This window comes from Protopterus annectens, chromosome 3.part0, assembly GCF_019279795.1.
Source record: "Protopterus annectens isolate FY-2018-M chromosome 3.part0, PAN1.0, whole genome shotgun sequence".
In the NCBI taxonomy this organism is placed as follows: domain Eukaryota; kingdom Metazoa; phylum Chordata; order Ceratodontiformes; family Protopteridae; genus Protopterus; species Protopterus annectens.
In genome coordinates, this window is record NC_056731.1 from 1,711,908,616 (window position 1) to 1,711,926,810 (window position 18,195).

Genomic DNA, 18,195 nt, shown 5'->3' on the forward strand with positions numbered 1-18,195 from the left:
CCAGAATTACCCATTCTAAAGACTTAAACCTTGCCTGTGGTATAAATAGGACCTGCTAGAGAGACAGATATGTATCCCAGAGACCACCCCATCTCTGGAACAGGCTCCCAATCCATGTGAATCAGAGTTCCTCCCCATCCCAATTCAAGGGTATCTTGGACAATTGGATGGGGAACAGGAAACTCATCCCTGGCTTGGCACCTATGTCTCTAATGGACACAGGCAACCTGTAAATGTTTCATTTCCTGAGCCCCTGTTTGTAAATGTTTCATCTCTCAAGCACATTCTTACACTTACCAAGGGTACCAGAACTTGTCAGAGTTTTGGGATGCATGGATAGGCTTAAGAAGGTCTCTGTGGTCATTAGCCTAGTAAACACCTATGAACCTTTGAAAGATTGAGTGATGAATTTTGAATGATGAAAAACTAATATCCAAATCAAAGATATGAGAGAAGTAATTCTGAACAACTGGAACAGGAGCAGAACAGGAGCAGAAATGTGATCTAAATCTCTGACGATTGCACATACTGCAATGTCTTCCTCTTGTTTGGCTTCTTGACAGAACTAAGGATTTGGATGACCCTGTAAGTAGCATGCTTGGCCATCACTGAAAGTGTTGAGGCCAAGCAATTAATCTAGGAGAGTGATGGCTCAGGTGAGCTTCCTCACATAGAAGAATAAACAGAGCTCTGAGGGGTCTCAGAAATAGGGACTTCTTCAGAAGACGAGGCACAAGAGGGGGAACCAAACTTGATGAGGCTAAAAGGATATGACAAGAATCATCTTGGATGTGTTGGCTCTGGGTTTTTGTATAAAAGTAGGAGATTAGTGAGAAGGCAAGGAAGGAAAACAGCAGTGGGAGATGAGGAAAACTAAGTTACCTCACTTTAAGTTGATTGGGGATGTGAAAAGATCACATAAAATTCCTCCAGCACCAGAGGTTTCTTTGTGTACCTAAAGAGCTTATGGAACCACTCAAGCAGCATCAAAGGGTAGTGAGTGAGTCTGTGTGCCAGAGAACTGGCTTAACACAGGATATGGTTTGCTATCAGAAAGTGGTTCAGCAACATAATCCATTACCGTACCAGCATGGCAGGTTGAATAGGACTGCATTCCTCCCTGCTTGCTCATGTATCAGAGCATGACCATACTGTAAGGGGGTTGGATGGTAAGGAGTTCCACTCATCTCTGGTATATTTATGTACAGTTTGACCTCCTTCTGGGACCACACTCCTTGGACTATCCTGTCCTGAAAATATCACAAGGCCCCACAGATCACATCTCTGGTGGCTGTCACAGTAAGGACATAGAGGTGAAAGGGTTTTCCCAGACTTAGACTGAGCATGTCTGTCCACCAATGAAGATGGAATGGACCTTGCATGATTTGTAAATCCTGGTCTTGGAAGGGAGATTACTCAAGACTAGAAACCACTGAGTTCAAGGATTGCACTGAAGAACTTTCATATGGAACCTGGTGCGAGGAGCTAATGAAGTTATGGCTGCCAACCATCAGGCATAAGTGAGGTGGAACCAAAGGATTTTGCAGACCAATGTTCATTGTCTCCTGAACAGGCAGAATTCTGTCTTGAGGCAAACTGATTCTGCAGTTGACTGTCCTGGATCAAACCTTATGAAATTTAAATGTTGTGATGGCTTCAAAGTGACATTGCGGTGTTCAATATAATGCCTGGGACTTGAGTGTAAGTAGTAAAGAGTTCCATGCTTTCACCAGATGCTTAAGTGTTGACACAAAGGAGTCAGTGATCTAAATATGTGGAAACTGTTTGTTCCCAGTTATCTGCCAACAAGACAACTTATTTGATGAACACCTTGAGGGCTCTGGTGATACCAAAAGGAACAGCCTAAACTAGTAATGATTGGCTTCTACTAAGAAGCACATAATCCTTTTTTGACTCCATGGATATCTTTATATATAAATAAATATATATATATATATATATATATATATATATATATATATGCATCTACTTTAGAAATTCGACAGTTCAGAAGATCGACACTCAGAACGATGAGACCAGAACAACGACAGCTTACATAAACAAAACGTTTCAGAACAACGACAACGTCCTGTGTACACATTGCAATCATTGTGAAAAGGTTTTAAAAATAAGACGCAAACGCGCCATTATGAAGTATAAAAAAAGCAGCGAAGCATACTACCGCTGTGCTATGCACCATTTTAGTTAGACTAGCTGTACACATGGAAGCTCCAGGAGTAGTTGGTAGTGCGTATAGCACTATTAAGTCCCAGAAAGGAAAAGAGTTACTGGTAGTAGATAATTACATCTACTACCTAGAAAGATGCAGGAAAAATAGAAGGTACTGGGGTTGTAAGTATAAAATCACCAAAGATTGTAGAGGCAGGGCGACAACCTTATTAATGCCTACTGGTGATATTCTACAGAAATCAGTACCTCACAATCATACCGCTGAGCCAGGAGAAGTGGAAAGATACAAGGTGTGCCATGAGGTGAAAACACAAGCACAGTTTAGTCGGGATACCCTGTATCTAATTCTTGAGGATGCTGTAGCTTCCACGTGTCTAGACACAGTTTGTTATGTTCCCCATAGGAAAGCTCTGCTGCAACAGTTTGGGCATGTTTGCCGTAAACAGATTCCGTATCATGGAGGCGAGGAACTGATCATAGACAACATTGATTTCACCAGATTCCCATTAAAGGATGGCTCATTTGTCAATAAGGAAATGTCTGGCAGCAGTACAGATACTAAAGTGATAGTATTTAGTACAGTTAACAATGTACGGGACTTGAGCTGTGCCACTATCTGGATGATGGATGGTACATTCTTTGGTAAAGGTGTAAACATTAGACAGCTGTACTCAATTCACGGTTTCGTGAAATATGGCAGCCACAGTAAGTCCATTCCTTTACTGTATGCATTCCTATCCAAGAAGTCTTTAAAATGCTACAATTATTTGTGGCACTGTGTGTTTCATCTCTTGTCAGAACAAAACCTAGAAGTGGCTGTGCGATTTGTTTTATGTGATTTTGAAATAGCGGCTGTTAAGAGTATACGAGCAAATACCCCCAACACTAAATCTAAGGGCTGTCTCTTCCACTTCTCCCAGAATGTTTGGCAGAAAATACAAGGGTCAGGCTTGACCCATCAGTATAATACATCACAGGCATTCCAACTGGCAGTTAAGAGCCTAGTAGTTCTCTCATTTTTGAAAGAGGATGAGGTGGAGTCAACATTTGATGCATTGAAAGAGGGTTTTCCACAGGAATGGCTAGATGTCTTGAAATACTTTTCAGATTGGTACGTTCATGGCAGGGTGCGGAAATTTAATACAAGGACTTCCTCTAAACTACGTTTCTCACCATTGTTTCCTATTACATTCTGGAACATTAGTGAGCTAAATGAATTGTCCTTACCACGCACTCAGAACACAGTTGAGGCGTGGCATAGGAGACTAAAGTGTCTCGTTGGGGAAAGAGTTATCAATTTGTATTTAATACTATTCAGTAGGAGACTAAAGTGTCTCGTTGGGGAACGAGGTACCAATTTGTATATAATACTATTCAGTCTTACTCGCGAGCAAAACAGAGTAGATGAGCTACAGGTCAGGTATTCCACTGGTTATGTCCCTTCCCCTAAAAAGAGGAAACTCATAGAGCGGCATAACAAGTTTCAGACTGTGTTAACTAACAGAGATGATTATACGGCTGTGGAATTTGTGAAAGCTGTGGCTAGACTTCTTAACATGTAGAGTCATTCCTTATGTTAAGCGATTACAAAACATGTTCACACGGGAATCCCTACAATCCCTGTTTAACACTATGTGTACACTTTACACTGCCTTTTCCCCTGTCTATTGTCGTTGTTCTGAAACGTCGGTTATGTGATGTTTTGTTTATGTAAGCTGTTGTTGTTCTGGTCTTGTCTTTCTGAGTGTCGATCTCCTGAAGTGTCAAATTTCTAAAGTAGATATATATATATATATATATATATATATATATATATATATATATATATATATATATATATATATATATATATATATATATATATTTTTTTTTTTTTTTTTTAGTACCCCACTGCATTCTAACCATGAATTCCATGTGATCTATTGACCTATTTGTTCCTCATGCGGCAAGTGCTGTTCCCAATGCATTCATTCCCAGGGAGGCAAGAAATTATAATACAACCATCATCCTGGCATCCATTTGGGCATTTTAATTAATGTAGCCTAACTCCACCTCAGAGTTGTAGCTCCTCCTTTGCTATTTTGAGTAAGTGTCTTAGCAGTCTAGAAAGCAAATCCTGTCTTCCATGTTCAGTATTGCTTGAACTTGAGACTATCAAGAGTGTGATTTTGGGGATAAACTGGTTTAGACCACTTAAATCTACACTGAGTCAGAAGTCCTTTGTTTTCTTAGAAATCAAAAAACGTCTCTCAAATAGCTTTCAGACTTGTATCTAGTTGGACCTGATGGATGACTATCTTTTGTAGATGGCCAGTGGGATGGGATATCAAGTAACTGTAGAAGTGACAAATTTGGTGAGGAGTGGAAAGGAATTTTGTAGCTTCTAGAAATCAATGCCCTTTCCACTTGTCCTATGTAATGGCCATCCATGCAGAAAAATGAACGACCAGGTGACCACCAGCTGACTCTAGAGAGGGACAGTCAGGGAAGCCTTCAGGGATTCAGTCAGGACTACCTGGCAAAGCTGAAGTCTCAGAATGCATTACTCTGCCCATTGTTTCTGCCGCAGAGTGGGCATCCAGTTTGATAGGAGTCACAACTATATTGGTCCTTCTCAGACTGTTGGTTACATTGGTGCTGGAATCCATGCTTGCACTACCTCTTACTTTTTTGATTTCTAGCAAAAATTGTTGTGGTGCTAGAAGGAGTACCCACACAGCACTGAAGGTCATGAAGGTCTTGCCATCCATCTCGCTGTCTTGGACCTTCTCTGTAATCTATGGCCTAAAATGTTTAGCATCATTAAAACGAGCCTTCAGAAAGGATTGCTTTGAACTTCTTAGCAAAAATGTATCAGTTACAGACGCATGTGGTAGCAAACTGTAACATGTGCCCACTACCCTAGCAGACCCACCCACTACATTGTAAGCAACTGTTTTATCAATTTTATATATGTATGAGTGTGTGCGTGTGTGTGTGTGTGTCTATATATATATATATATATATATATATATATATATATATATATATATATATATATATATATATATATATATATATATCTTTGTCCATATATCATAAATAAATATATCAAATATCGAGTGATCAAGCTCAACTGGTCGATCAGTAGCTGATCAAAAAAAAAAGCAAAACTTTTTTTATGCAGGCTGTCAAGCCGCCCCTGCACCTTCTGCACGTCCTGCTAATTATATATATACCAAATCCAAGATCACACTACAGTGGGGAAAGGATAAATTCCCCAATCCTCGCTGTACCATGATCTTGCACACATTTAAAAAGCCATTATGTGCACTCAGATGATTTTTGAACAAACATATTAGCTTTTTTCAGTCAAAGAAATGAACTTTCGACCAAATGTATGTAAACTATAGATAGATTTATAGCTAGATATGGATGTATATATATATGTTTATGCCATTTCCCTGTCTTTTTTAAGAAAACATTCATTCAAATGTGCCACATACCACAATTGGTTATATTCATTTAGAAACAGTTGGTATGAGAAATATCTTAGAAATATCCCATTTTCAATGTCAGTCAATGAAATCTGATTTAAATCTGCCATGAATAAGGCTATGAAAACAAAGTTTGTAAATGAAATATATCCTGCCAAGACAGCTCACCTGCTGGAAACAACAGCCTCTATGCACAACAGCCTGCAAGGACTGAAACAGAGAAGTGTTACCTATATAAAATAAAAAGGGGACTCATTCAATAATCCAATGCCCATAATTCTGAACACTTGTTCAAGCCTGGCCTTATGAATGTATGACTCCTTGGGCCATTGTATCTGAAACTGTATACTTTCATATTACATAGTAAAAATGTGGATTCTTTGGGCCAGTAAGTTAATTCCAAGAGTCAAACTTGACATTGCCACCATCCTGGGCAGTGGGGACCCTAAAGTCAGTATAATAAATAGGGTGGTGTAGAGGCAAAGCCCCAGCAAAGCATATGTAGAAGGTAAAGCTCCCTAACTAAAAAAAAATCTAAAATTCTATAATAATTGTAGTATTTGTGCTTTTTACAAGTCTGGTGAGGGCTGTTAAAGTTCTATGTTTCAGCGTTGTAATCTTGGAAAACCATATTTCAAAATTTAAGACTTCTCCATCACATAATATATCCTTAAAAAGAATATGTTATATAGAGAAGTATTCAACACACCACAGTTGACCACACCAACAAATACACATTTTAATACATACTCATGACACATATTTTGTTGTTGACTTTCAGTCTACCTTAAATTTAGGTGGAAGGAAACTAAAGATGGGTATACCTTAATCAGAAGATGATGCAGTGATTCACTTTTACATTTCAGTACTTCTATGTACTTACAGGGACACAGTACCCTTCAGTGTACTGATCTCATTAGCCTTCACATACTGAGTGACTCCTGGAAATGTTTGCTGCCACATTAAGTGCACATGTTGTCAAACTTTTTTAGCACTACTTCAGCAGACTTATAATTAAAATAATAGCTAAAATGCTGTCTTTGTGGAACAGACAGATGAAGCCCTGACTACAACCCTTGTGACCCAAGTTTGGCTAGCAAACATTGGAACTAGAGGATCTAGCTTAGGGGGCATAAAAATGGGAAATGAAAGGGAGTAAATGGATGACGTCTGTTCAACCATCTCAGAGGAAAGCAAGAGTGGCTGTTTTCATTCCTTGGGTACCACCTAGTGCATACAAGGTGGTATGTACAGCAAAGGTAGATAACAGGTTCATAGGTAGGTACTAGGCTATTGGTACTGGGGCCTATATAAGCCTAGCCAAGAAGGTACCCTGGCTTTCGCCACTCAAGAAAATTATTTCCTGTGCCCCTTTCGAGCATAGCCACAGAAGTGATTCCGGGGTGAATTTCCTATCTCCCATCCAACCATCAAGATGTTTCTTGAAGAGTGCTAATGAGGAGCTTTGTTTGATATAGGTAGGTAGCTTGTTCCAGAGTATGGGAAGTCTCTGGGACAGGAATCTATCCCTCCAGCATGTTCTGTTTTTTGTTGTGACACAGTTTAGGTCCCTAGAGCATGTAGCTCAGAGGGATTGGAATTTCTTTAAGTGGAGCATGTCCAACAGCTCTGGGTTTGACATAGCTTTGTATATTAGGCAGAGATCACCTCTGAGTAAGTGATATGCGACGGAGTAAAGCTGGAGTTTTTTTAGATGGTCTGCATAGGAGCATCTGTTTGAGGCTGGCAGTCCTCTTTGTGAGGTATTTCTGCGGCCTTTCCAGTTGTTGTAGATGTCTTGTGAGGTACATACCAAAAGGGGCACTGTATTCTATAATGGGTCAAATGAGTGATGAGTAAAGGGGAACAATGACTTCTTTTTTCCTAGATTATAAACCTTTTGTGATGAGGTGTGCAAAGCAGAAGGATTTCCTGACTACTGTGGCGATGTGATTATCAAAGGCGAGATTACTGTCCACCTGTGTCCCAAGGTCTCTTATCACACTTTCGGTGTTAAGTAGACTACTGCCTATGTGGTAGTTCATGGGTACAGAGTTTTTACCAAAAGGGATGACAATGCAATTGTTAGCATTGAGCTTGAGGCCATGGCTTTGATACCAGGCATCTGTCTCAATGAGGCCCTTTTGTAGGATGCCCACATCATTAGGAGTTTCGATTATGGCTCCTAGTTTGCAGTCATCTGCGAACTTCATTAGCCAAAGACCTTATGTGTTAGCCTGTACTTCAGAGAAGTAGATACCAAACAAGAGAGGATCCAGGACTGAACCCTGTGGTACTCCACTTGTCACTGGTCTGAAGTTGGATTTGGAGTTTGCTACTTTCACAGTGTGGGTTCTGTTAGTGAGCCAGTTGGCAACCCATCTTGTGACATAAGGATTTATACCTAGTTTATTGAGTTTATCTGTAATTCCAGAGTGGGGGATGGTGTCAAAAGCCTTGGCGAGATCTAGATAGGCTGTGTGAACCACCTTACCCTCATCTACGGGTTTGATGACCGCTTCAAAGAAATCTATCAGGTTTAGGAGACATGATCTGCCTTTTACAAACCTGAACTGGGTGGGGTCCAGAGTTTGGAGATTACCAATGTCATTGTTTATAAGTTCCATGATGATAAGTTCCATAGCCTTGCAGACCAGGCTCACCAGGCTAATGGGGTGGTAGTTGCCAGGATCCGTGGTGGCTCCCCCTTTGTGGAGTGGAATGACCGTCGCTGTGCACCATTCAGTGGGAACAAAGCCTGAGGAAGGCTATGATTGAACATGGTACTTAGGTGGAGTGCCAGTTCGTTCTGTAGTTCATGTAGAACGCAGCCTGGGATGTTGTCAGATCCCATGGATGCTGTGTTCTTGGCTTTGGAGAGTGTGTTTTTTACCTGTGCAGCCGTGATTACAGGAACTTTGCATTCTTCCGGTATAGAGATGGACCCTTTAGAGGGTGAGGGGGGTAAAGTTAGCACTGAATCTATCTGCCAGGATGTTGGCAATATCAGTTGATTCTGTATATTTAGTGCCATTGTGCTGTAACTCAGAGCAGATCTGAGTGTTGCCATTGAGATTCTTGACATAGCTATAGAATGCTTTGTGGTTGTCTTTAGAATCAGTGGCGATTTTGTTTTCATAAATAGCTTTGGAGGATTTTCTGAGGGATCTCAGCTTCTTACAGAGGCTGACCAGGGAGTTCCTCCAATCATGGGATTTTACTCTTTTTTGCAACAGTTTCTTTCTTCTGTTGTAGAGTTTGTTTATGGCAGGGGACCACCAGACTGGCTTATTTTTTTTTGGAGGATAGCATCTTGGTTCTGTTAGGGATTGCATGATCCATGCACTCATGTAAGTGCTTATAAAGTGCATTTGTGTAGGATTCAGCAGTCGTACCTCTATTGTCTGTCGGCATGGGTGCCGTGAAGTTTGCCACTTCTGTCTTAAGAAGCGTGAAGTTCGTCTTTGGAGAAATTTTTTATGGTGGTTTCCCTAATGGGGGGTGGGGGCGGCATGTGGATGTCCAGGGTGATTAACTTGTGGTCGGATCTGACCGACGAAGAACTGACCCCTCCATGTTGGTAATGACCAGGTCTAGGATATTGCTGCCCCTGGTGGGGGTGTGGATAAGTTGATCCAAGGCATTGGAATTTATGAATTCCAGAAAACGCTGATCAAAAGAGTTGGTACATGAGTAGTTTTCCCAGTTAATGGTGGGGTAGTTGAAATCACCCATTATTAGGGTGTTAGGTTGTACCCTAATATTTTCCAGTGTATCAAGAAATGAGGAGTGGGAATGCTGGAGCATGGTGGGGCATCTGTCGCAAGCTACAATTTGGATTGTAGTCTTGCCCAGAGTTAGTTGCACTTGGATAATCTCGGATGCATTATGCTGAGCAACTAGCCTGGAGGTGTGGATACCCTTAATGAATATGGACAGGCCTCTGCCTTTAGTGTTTCGGTCCAGGTTAGGTGGCCAAAAAGTGTGGTATGAATTATAGCCTGGCAATGCAGGGGTGTTTTCTGGAACCTTGAACCAGATCTCTGTCACTGCACAGATGTCAGTGTTCTCCATTTTAAGGAATGCCTCGAGTGAGTGCATTTTGAGGTTTAGACTTCTACAATTGAGTAGCATTACCCTCAGATTTTGCTTGCTTGTACCTGTTATGGTGGTGAATTTGTCATTTGAACCTTGCCTAAAAAAGGCACTATAGGGGTTGCAAGAGCCTTAGCCAGTATCCGGAATCCCAAGGGCGACAGGTGCAAGCCATCTCTGGTAAAGCATCTTGGTCTATCGATCATGTCATCCCAGGCAGACAGATACTGGATCCCCTTAGAATGACACCAGAAGCTTAGCCAATTGTTGAAGTCAATCATTTTGTCCTTGTACTGTGGTATCATTCTGGGTGATGGCAGGATGCTACTCAGGGCTAGGGTCATACCTGCCTGGGCTACAAGATCGGAAAGTTCCTCCATGTCTCTTTTCATGTAGTCCAGGGAGGTACATCTCAGGTCATTCACACCAACATGGACAATGACACAGTCATATTTGTACTTGTTGTGGAGTGACCTGAGTGTATGCGTTATGTGGTGGATCCTGGCACCTGACAGGCAGCTGATGGTAACTTTCTCCTTGTTTAGCCTGGGGAGTGGAACATCAGTGTGCCTGACTATAGAGTCACCTATGACTAGAGTGTTGGGTACGTTGTTATGCCTTATCAGCTGTGGTTGAGTGGCACACTGATTTTGTGGGTTATGTGTCTTTTGGGTTGTGTTGGGGGTGGAGGTTGCTTGTGTTTCTGCTTTGGAGGTACCTGTTGCTTGGGCAGATTTTTATTGAGAGCCTCCATGAATGTAGGTGTGTGGTTTGCGTTTCTATGTGTGTGTTTTGGTGGTGTAGGTTTTGAGGGACTATGTGATGAGTGTGGTGTGGTGCAGGTGTTTACCTTCTCTTCTTGACTGTCTAGTCCAGTCTTGGGTTAAGAGAACTTTGCTTCCAGTTTGGCTATGTAAGTGCATCTCTCACAGGTTGTAGTGTTGGGTGGTAGGAGTAGAGGGTTGTCTGTGTACATGAGGCAATTGCTGCATTGCCCCAAGATGCCCATATTCATCAGGTAGACAGGAGAAAACACCGGGAGCTGACCCTTAGACATGCCTGGATAGGTGCTTATTTATTAAGTACTAAAAACTGTTTTCCTCTGGACAAGTGAGGAAAGTTGAGTGCTGTAGTAATTTGTAGCTTATTTAGTGCTTTCAACGAGTTCTGAACAAGTGTTTTTTTTTTTTTTCTTAGATAAGCTACATAGTGCTTACCACTCCCACTGATACGCTAGAAGGCTTCCCTCCAACACAGAAAAGCTTGGGGTCTGAATAACTTACAAAAAGTCCTGGATACAGCAAATCTGTATCTGGACTAGACTACTTACAGGAAAGGCAGGAAACAAGCTTAGACATTTTTTTTTTGGTAAAGTGGAAAGAGGGAAAAGAGGAGCAGAAGATAATTCAAGGTTAAAAAACTAAGTGGGTTGGCCTTCTCAAATGTTCTCCCTCTATTAGGTAGAATGAGGTAATGACACTAGATTGGGAGGAGTGTCCCAGATCAAATTTATAGTAGGGGTGGGCAACTGCAAAGCCACCAAGTATAAGAACAGGATACCAATAGGGAGGGAGGGTAGGAAACAAAAATTGTAACAAACAAACCCAAACATATGCTTAATAATTGTAGAAAATTTCTAGTTAATACCTCACACACAGTAAAACTAGCTAGAAAAGTATGCAGCAGACAATAAAAATGCTATAAATAACTCATAAAAATAAGCAAAAAAATGTATACTTAATGTTATATATCACAGATCAGTTTGCTCAGTGCCCTTCATCTGATTAGCTCAGTGTGAAACGGCAGAAACACTCACAAGTTAACTTCTTAAGTAACAAAGTTGAAACCTGAAACAACTTTAAAAAAAAGCTCGAAAGAACCAATGAGGTGCTTACTCCAAGACGTAGTCCAGGTAACCCCAATCAGCCAATGACCATAAACACTTCATTCTCACTGAAATGCTATTCTGGCTTTGGCTAAACTAAGATGGCCTGGAACATGTGCTCAGACACACAGCCTCTACCAACAAACAGCTAAGCCCAAAACACAAGTCTGAATATGGGCAATGCTACAACTACCTACACTACTTAGGTAGAAGAAAGTGCAGAAATGTTTAAACAGATAAAGGAGCAAGGAGACTCTAGAGAATGCTTTTAACTGCAAACAATTAAATTATATAATACACTCCTTGACAGGAAATCAGAACAAACAAACCCAAACAGGTGCTTAACAATTGTAGAAAATTTCTAGTTAATACCTCACACACAGTGAAACTAGCTAGAAAAGTATGCAGCAGACAATAAAAGTGATATAAATAACTTGTAAAAATAAGCAAAAAACAAGATACTTAATGTTATATATCACAGATCAGTTTGCTCAGTGCCCTTCCTCCAGTTAGCTCAGTGTGAAATGGGCTCAGTGAGCTCTTAGGCGTACACCCTAAATACTAGATATGTAAGCACAGGCAGCAAGGCTATCATTGCAGACCCTCTTGAGGTATGGAGATTGATATCCACTGTAAGGAGGAAGCAGGGTAAGTTTCATTAAAAAATAAAAATGAATCAACTGTGAAGAATGGTTCAGCAATCTGTGACCACATGCCCTACACTGACAGTGACAAAAAGAATAAGGGCTCCAAAATACATATACTTCCTGTAAAGACAGGTTCCTACAACACAACAGAATAGAAGAAGGAGGCGTAAAGGGTCAGGTTGCAATTAGAGAAAAGAGACAGGCAAAGTATGAAGATGAAAATAAAATCTATAATAAATGTAAGAGCCTAATTTCTGATTTACTTCTTCAGTATTTTCAAATACAGCAAGATGCTTAATCAGTGTGTGCTGGCTTTTGTTTCCGCTCTAGCAATAACTAAAACAATACATAATAAATGTACACCTACCTTTGCCCAAGTCTGTAGCTCAAAGTATACTCCTCTTTCTGCAGGTACAACTTTCAAAACTGGCATCATGTTTATAAAAGATGAATTTATATACAAAACAGAACTCATTTCTGATTTCTTTTCCCTGAAAAAAAAAAGCAAATTAAATAAACAGCAGACTTTATTTGGCACATTAAGTATGCAAACATTTTGCTCAGATGTATACACATATGTAAGATACTGTCTTGCTGTTGGTAATGCACCCAAGACTGCATCCCTGGATATAACGTCACATAGCCTGAGTTTTTCTTAGCATTTACTGCTCTAAAATCAGTTTTGACTCTCCATTGCAGTAACTTATGTATACAGAGTGGGCTTACATGCTTATCACTTTCTCCACGTCCTTTTCCCCAAAAAGAACTAGGAGGCCTTTCCACAATTAACATAAAATGACATAACCTAAAATGCAATGGAAGACAGAATCTAGGAAGAAAACAATTAGCCTTATGGAAGTTTGCTGTATGTTGCCCCCCAAAAAAGAGAAAATGGAAAAATGTGATTTGACATCTGACAAAGATATACTCATATGGTGAGTATTCAAATACTTAAATATATTATACTGGCAGGACTACTACAGCAAAAATATGTTGAGTAAAGAATTGTATGTAAGCTACAATTAAAGTAGGCAGAAGGCTCTGTATCTACATTTAGTTTTAAGAAATTATCAGATCTGTGCCATCTCATAACTCTGGACAAGAATTTGCATATTGAGCAATATCCATGAGGCTGTGTTTACTATAGGTATAAACTGGAAACAAACCGTATACAAATAGTTAATTCCCAAAAGGCTGCTCACCTTTATGACTGCATTACATATGATGCTATGTTTCTATTATGTTGCTTCATGTATACAAGTGGTTCTACTTGTTAGGATCAGGAGAGCAAATTTACATTTAAAACTGCAGAGTACAGAAATGCAACAGGTCAAGGCTCTTCAAGTAATGCTTTGAACACATATATTAAAAACTATAATACTAACCATATGTTTGTAATCTTGGAAGTTGTACCTCTATTAATTTTTATGAGAAGGAATGTTTTCCTTCCAATAGAGAGCTTTTTGGAAATGGCATTTAGGTTGTAATGGAGGTAGGGTTCACTATGACAGCAGCTTGAAAGTAGTTGAAGGTTTGTATGCAGGACTTACTCTGTTCACTTTTGTGAGATCCTGGAAAGCAACTATTAAGATATATATATATATATATATATATATATATATATATATGTATATATATATGTATATATATATATATATATATATATATATATATATATATATATGTTTACTATCATATCAGTGAACATGGGTCAGTCGAATGATTAGAATGTCGATCCAAAATGTTGATTTTCAACATGTCTAAAAGGCAGAACGTCGGAAATCACATACCCAAACTTCCTGGTTTGATGGGTTCGACATAGCAGTAGGTGACGTCACTCACCCATGCTATGCACAGTAACATAATATACAGACCTGAAGAGGTTTTTATTGACAATTGCGTGTGTTTTCTCCCATTGTTTGACTTTTTTTTAGATTATTGGTGGATGTACTTGGCATTTTTCTCCTTTTTTATTGACTGGTTGAGTTCGGAGATATGGAAGGAGAAACACAAGTATCTAGAGCTGAATCAGCTAGATATGAGGAAATGGGAGAAACCTGGAAAGTGATTGGCCAACTCACACAACTGGTCAAGCTCCTTACACTTATCAGCCAATCTAAGATTAGAATTTTGGCTGTGGCACCTCCTTTGCAAACTCAGGAAGGAATGGGTGGAAACCAATCAAGGAGAACGCTAGTATGGGTACAGAGATAATTCCAATTCGGATAATCTTTTGGCCAGTACTGAATTTGATTCTCAACAAACAAATAACATATTTAGAAGAGATTCTGGAGGTAGACTGGGTAGGAGCAGACAACAAAGCGAACAACAAGGCAACTTAGAAACGGAAGTGCGAAACGAAAAAGGCGACTCTTCTCAAAATATCATTCAAAATGTAGGACTGAGTGACTGGTTGCTTAAAGGATTTACATGGGCTCAAGCTCAATGCCAAGAAATGTATAGTTATCCCCTTTGGGGAAAAAACATGTACCCGTGAATTACCACATAGGTGGCAGTAAACTAAACACGGAAAGTGTAATAACAGACTTAGGGACACAGGTGGGCAGTGGTCTCACCTTCGATAACCACATTGCCACAACAGTCAAGAAATCCTTCTATGTGGCACACCTTATCACTAAGGGCTTTTCATCCAGAAAAAAGGAGGTCATTGTCCCACTGTACTCATCCGTCATTAGACCCATTATAGAATACTATGCCCCGTTTGGTATGTACCTCTCAAGACATCTGCAACAACTGGAAAGGCCGCAGAAATACCTCACTAAAAAAATCACAGGCCTAAAGCAGATGCCCTATGCTGACTATCTAAAAAAAAACTCCAGCTCTACTCTGTCTCATATCGTCTACTCAGAGGCGATCTCTGCTTAACATACAAGGCCGTATCAAACCCAGAGTTGTTGGACATGCTACACTTAAAGAAATCCCAATCCCTCAGAGCCATACACTCCAGGGAACTAAACCTTATCATCACAATTAACAAAACATGCTGGAGGGATATGTTCCTGACCCAGAGACTCCCCAGACTCTAGAATAGACTGCCTATACATGTCAAGCAGAGCACATCTTTGGCCCTCTTCAAAAGGAACCTTGATGATTGGATGGGAGATAGGAAATTCACCTCGGGGATCATGTCAGTCTCCCTGCTAGACAGAGGTCCAGGGAAGAAATAGCCAGGGAATTGTTATGGCTAGGCTTGTATAGGTCCTAGGGCCTATAGCCTAGTACCAACCTATGAACCCACATACAATTTTAAACAAAGCAACAATAAGAGTAAAGCTTATATGGGCACATATGAAAATAATGTGAATTATTTATATAACCTTATGAATGAAACTGAGATAATGAAAGACTCATGGGACTTTTTAAGGTGTATAAAACAAGAAATGTTTGTTAATAATATTACATTTGTTACTATAGATATTAATGAGCTATCTACAAATATTCCCCATGATAAAGGAATGGAACTATTTAATGAAGCCTTATTAAGAAACAAGAACCTCCAACACAATGACTTGCTTGTGTGTTAAAACTTAATAGAACTAGTACTAAAGAATAACTATATATACTTTGATGGAGAATTATTTCAGCAAATCAAGGGTGTAGCTATGGGGACGACATATGCCCCTACATATGCAAATATGGTATTAGCAGCCTGGGAAGAAATATATATCCACCACTCAGAATACAAAAATTGCTGGGTGCTATATAAAAGGTACCTGGATGATATTTGTATTCTTTGGATGGCATCTATGGACAAGTTCAAAGAAATTGTGGTTTACCTAGGGGAGACTACAGATTTTTTACAATTTACATATAATGTCTCACATGATAGATTAAACTACTTAGATGTGACCATACGAAAGAGCAAATATGGGTTTAAATCTAAAATATTTAGAAAAGAAACTTTTTCTAACTCTTACCTTCATTATACAAGTGCTCACCCATTTCATCAAAAAAGAAGTGTAATAAAAGGGCAATACTTTAAATGTAGTAGAATGACATCCAACGACAAAGACTTTAAGAAAGAATGCAACTTCTTAGAGACCTTGTTCAAAGAGAGAGGATATCCTGAAAGGTTAGTACAAGAACTTAGAAATGAAATATTAGAAGGAAGAAATAATAGATGTAAGCCCATTTTAGGGGAAAACACAATAAGAGAGGATGTTAACATACAGAAAACAAAACGGCAAGTAGAAAATAGATTCAATAGGGCATTCATTACAGAATATAATGGCAATGTAAATAATGTGAAACATATCTTAGAGAGGGAATGGGAGAGGTTTATAGCACTGACAGATATAAAAGAAATTATAAAGGCTCCTATTAACGCTATATATAGGAAAGCACAAAATTAAAAAAAACATTTTAGAAAGAGATAAGAACAGAAAGAATAAAAAGCAAGTTAAGAAAAATGGAACATTCAAGTGCTGAGCATGTTCTCAATGTCCACCCATTTCACACAAGGAAGTAGCTTATATAAAAAGCAGGGATAAAAGAATAGAAGAAAATAAATATTTTAAATTTAACTGTAATGCGCCAGGTATAGTTTACCTTAGCATTATGTGAAGCTTGCAAAGTGTTTTATATAGGGAAAATGGAACGTCAGCTCAGAAAAAGAATATATGAGCATAATTATGACATACAGACTAAAAATGAGAAAAACGCTTTGTACAGGCACACTAAGAAATGTATAAAGACTACATTTTTATTCTTTGTCCTAGAAGAAGTACAGAAAGATTTAAGAGGAGGGCTATGGGAAACAAGAATAGAATAAAGAGAATTATCCTACACCCTAGCTAAAAAATGAACACCCTGCCCTCCACTTTGAGGGCCTGTGACAACCTAAACACCTTCAAAAGACTACTTCACTCCTACCTATTTCTTCACAGAAAATGTAACTGCACTTCTCTCCCCACACCTTCCAACCTCCCCTCTTTCTTTTCTCCTGGCTAACCTTCTTCCCTTCTAAACCTCTCACTTATAATATATTTTCTTATTTAAATGTAATTTATATGAATTTTTTCCTATTGCTATTTCAATTTGTTTATGTAACTTACAATGTGATACTTCTTTCTATATGTTATGTAAGTTGTTATGCGGAACTTCGCTGCTTAACCAAAATGAAAATTATATACTTTATGTAACTTGTTATGTGGAGCTTTTCTCCCCGGGCCTCCACTGAAAACGGGCTCTCGAGCCCAGTGGACCTCCCCGGTCACCAGACTGGAATAAATAAATAAATAAATAAATAAATAAATAATGTGGCAAATTACATTAGAAGCCAATAAATTCCCAGGCCTTAATGAAACAATTTCTATCACCCCACTTTTGAAAATGAGAGTTGCAAAGTTATAACAGAATTGATGATATATTTTTAATTTAATAATAGAACCAGCTTTCTTTGACTTTGTAATATGTATAAGACATAAAGTGGCTTTTACACAAAGGGAAATTACATAATTGTAACTGGTATAAAAAGATTGTCCACTAGATAGAGCTCCAACACTATTTTTAAGTACATATAATTTTTTTTAAGTTCATATAATATGGTTTGAAACGATTTGAGAAGGTTTTAATACTTTTGAAATCATAAAATTATAAAATGATATGAGTAAAACTGTAACAAGTACATGATGAAGTGTAATCTTAGTAGTATTTTTAGCAGTTTGGATTTCACATCACAATATGAAAAGAATTAGATGATTTATAATGGGATACAAATTAAGGGCTGATTTCATTGGATGGGACAATAATTGGTCAGTATATAAGCAGGAAATTAACAGATTGTATATTTTTGGCATCTGATGATGTTTGGTTTGAAACAAAAATGCAGTGTAAAAGTTGACTTTAATGTGAGCACAGTGTGTATGGTGATATTAATAAA

At 39.0% G+C, this 18,195-nt stretch overlaps 1 protein-coding gene across 1 annotated transcript in view; it reads right to left on the reverse strand.

Annotated features, from left to right (window-relative positions):
- Nucleotides 1-18,195, reverse strand: part of GPLD1 (glycosylphosphatidylinositol specific phospholipase D1) — an 871,054-nt gene that overhangs the window by 428,705 nt on the left and 424,154 nt on the right. Inside the window, exon 12 of the mRNA XM_044065746.1 lies at nucleotides 12,661-12,784. Within this exon, the coding sequence (XP_043921681.1) occupies nucleotides 12,661-12,784 (124 nt within the window). The remainder of the gene's footprint in view (nucleotides 1-12,660; nucleotides 12,785-18,195) is intronic.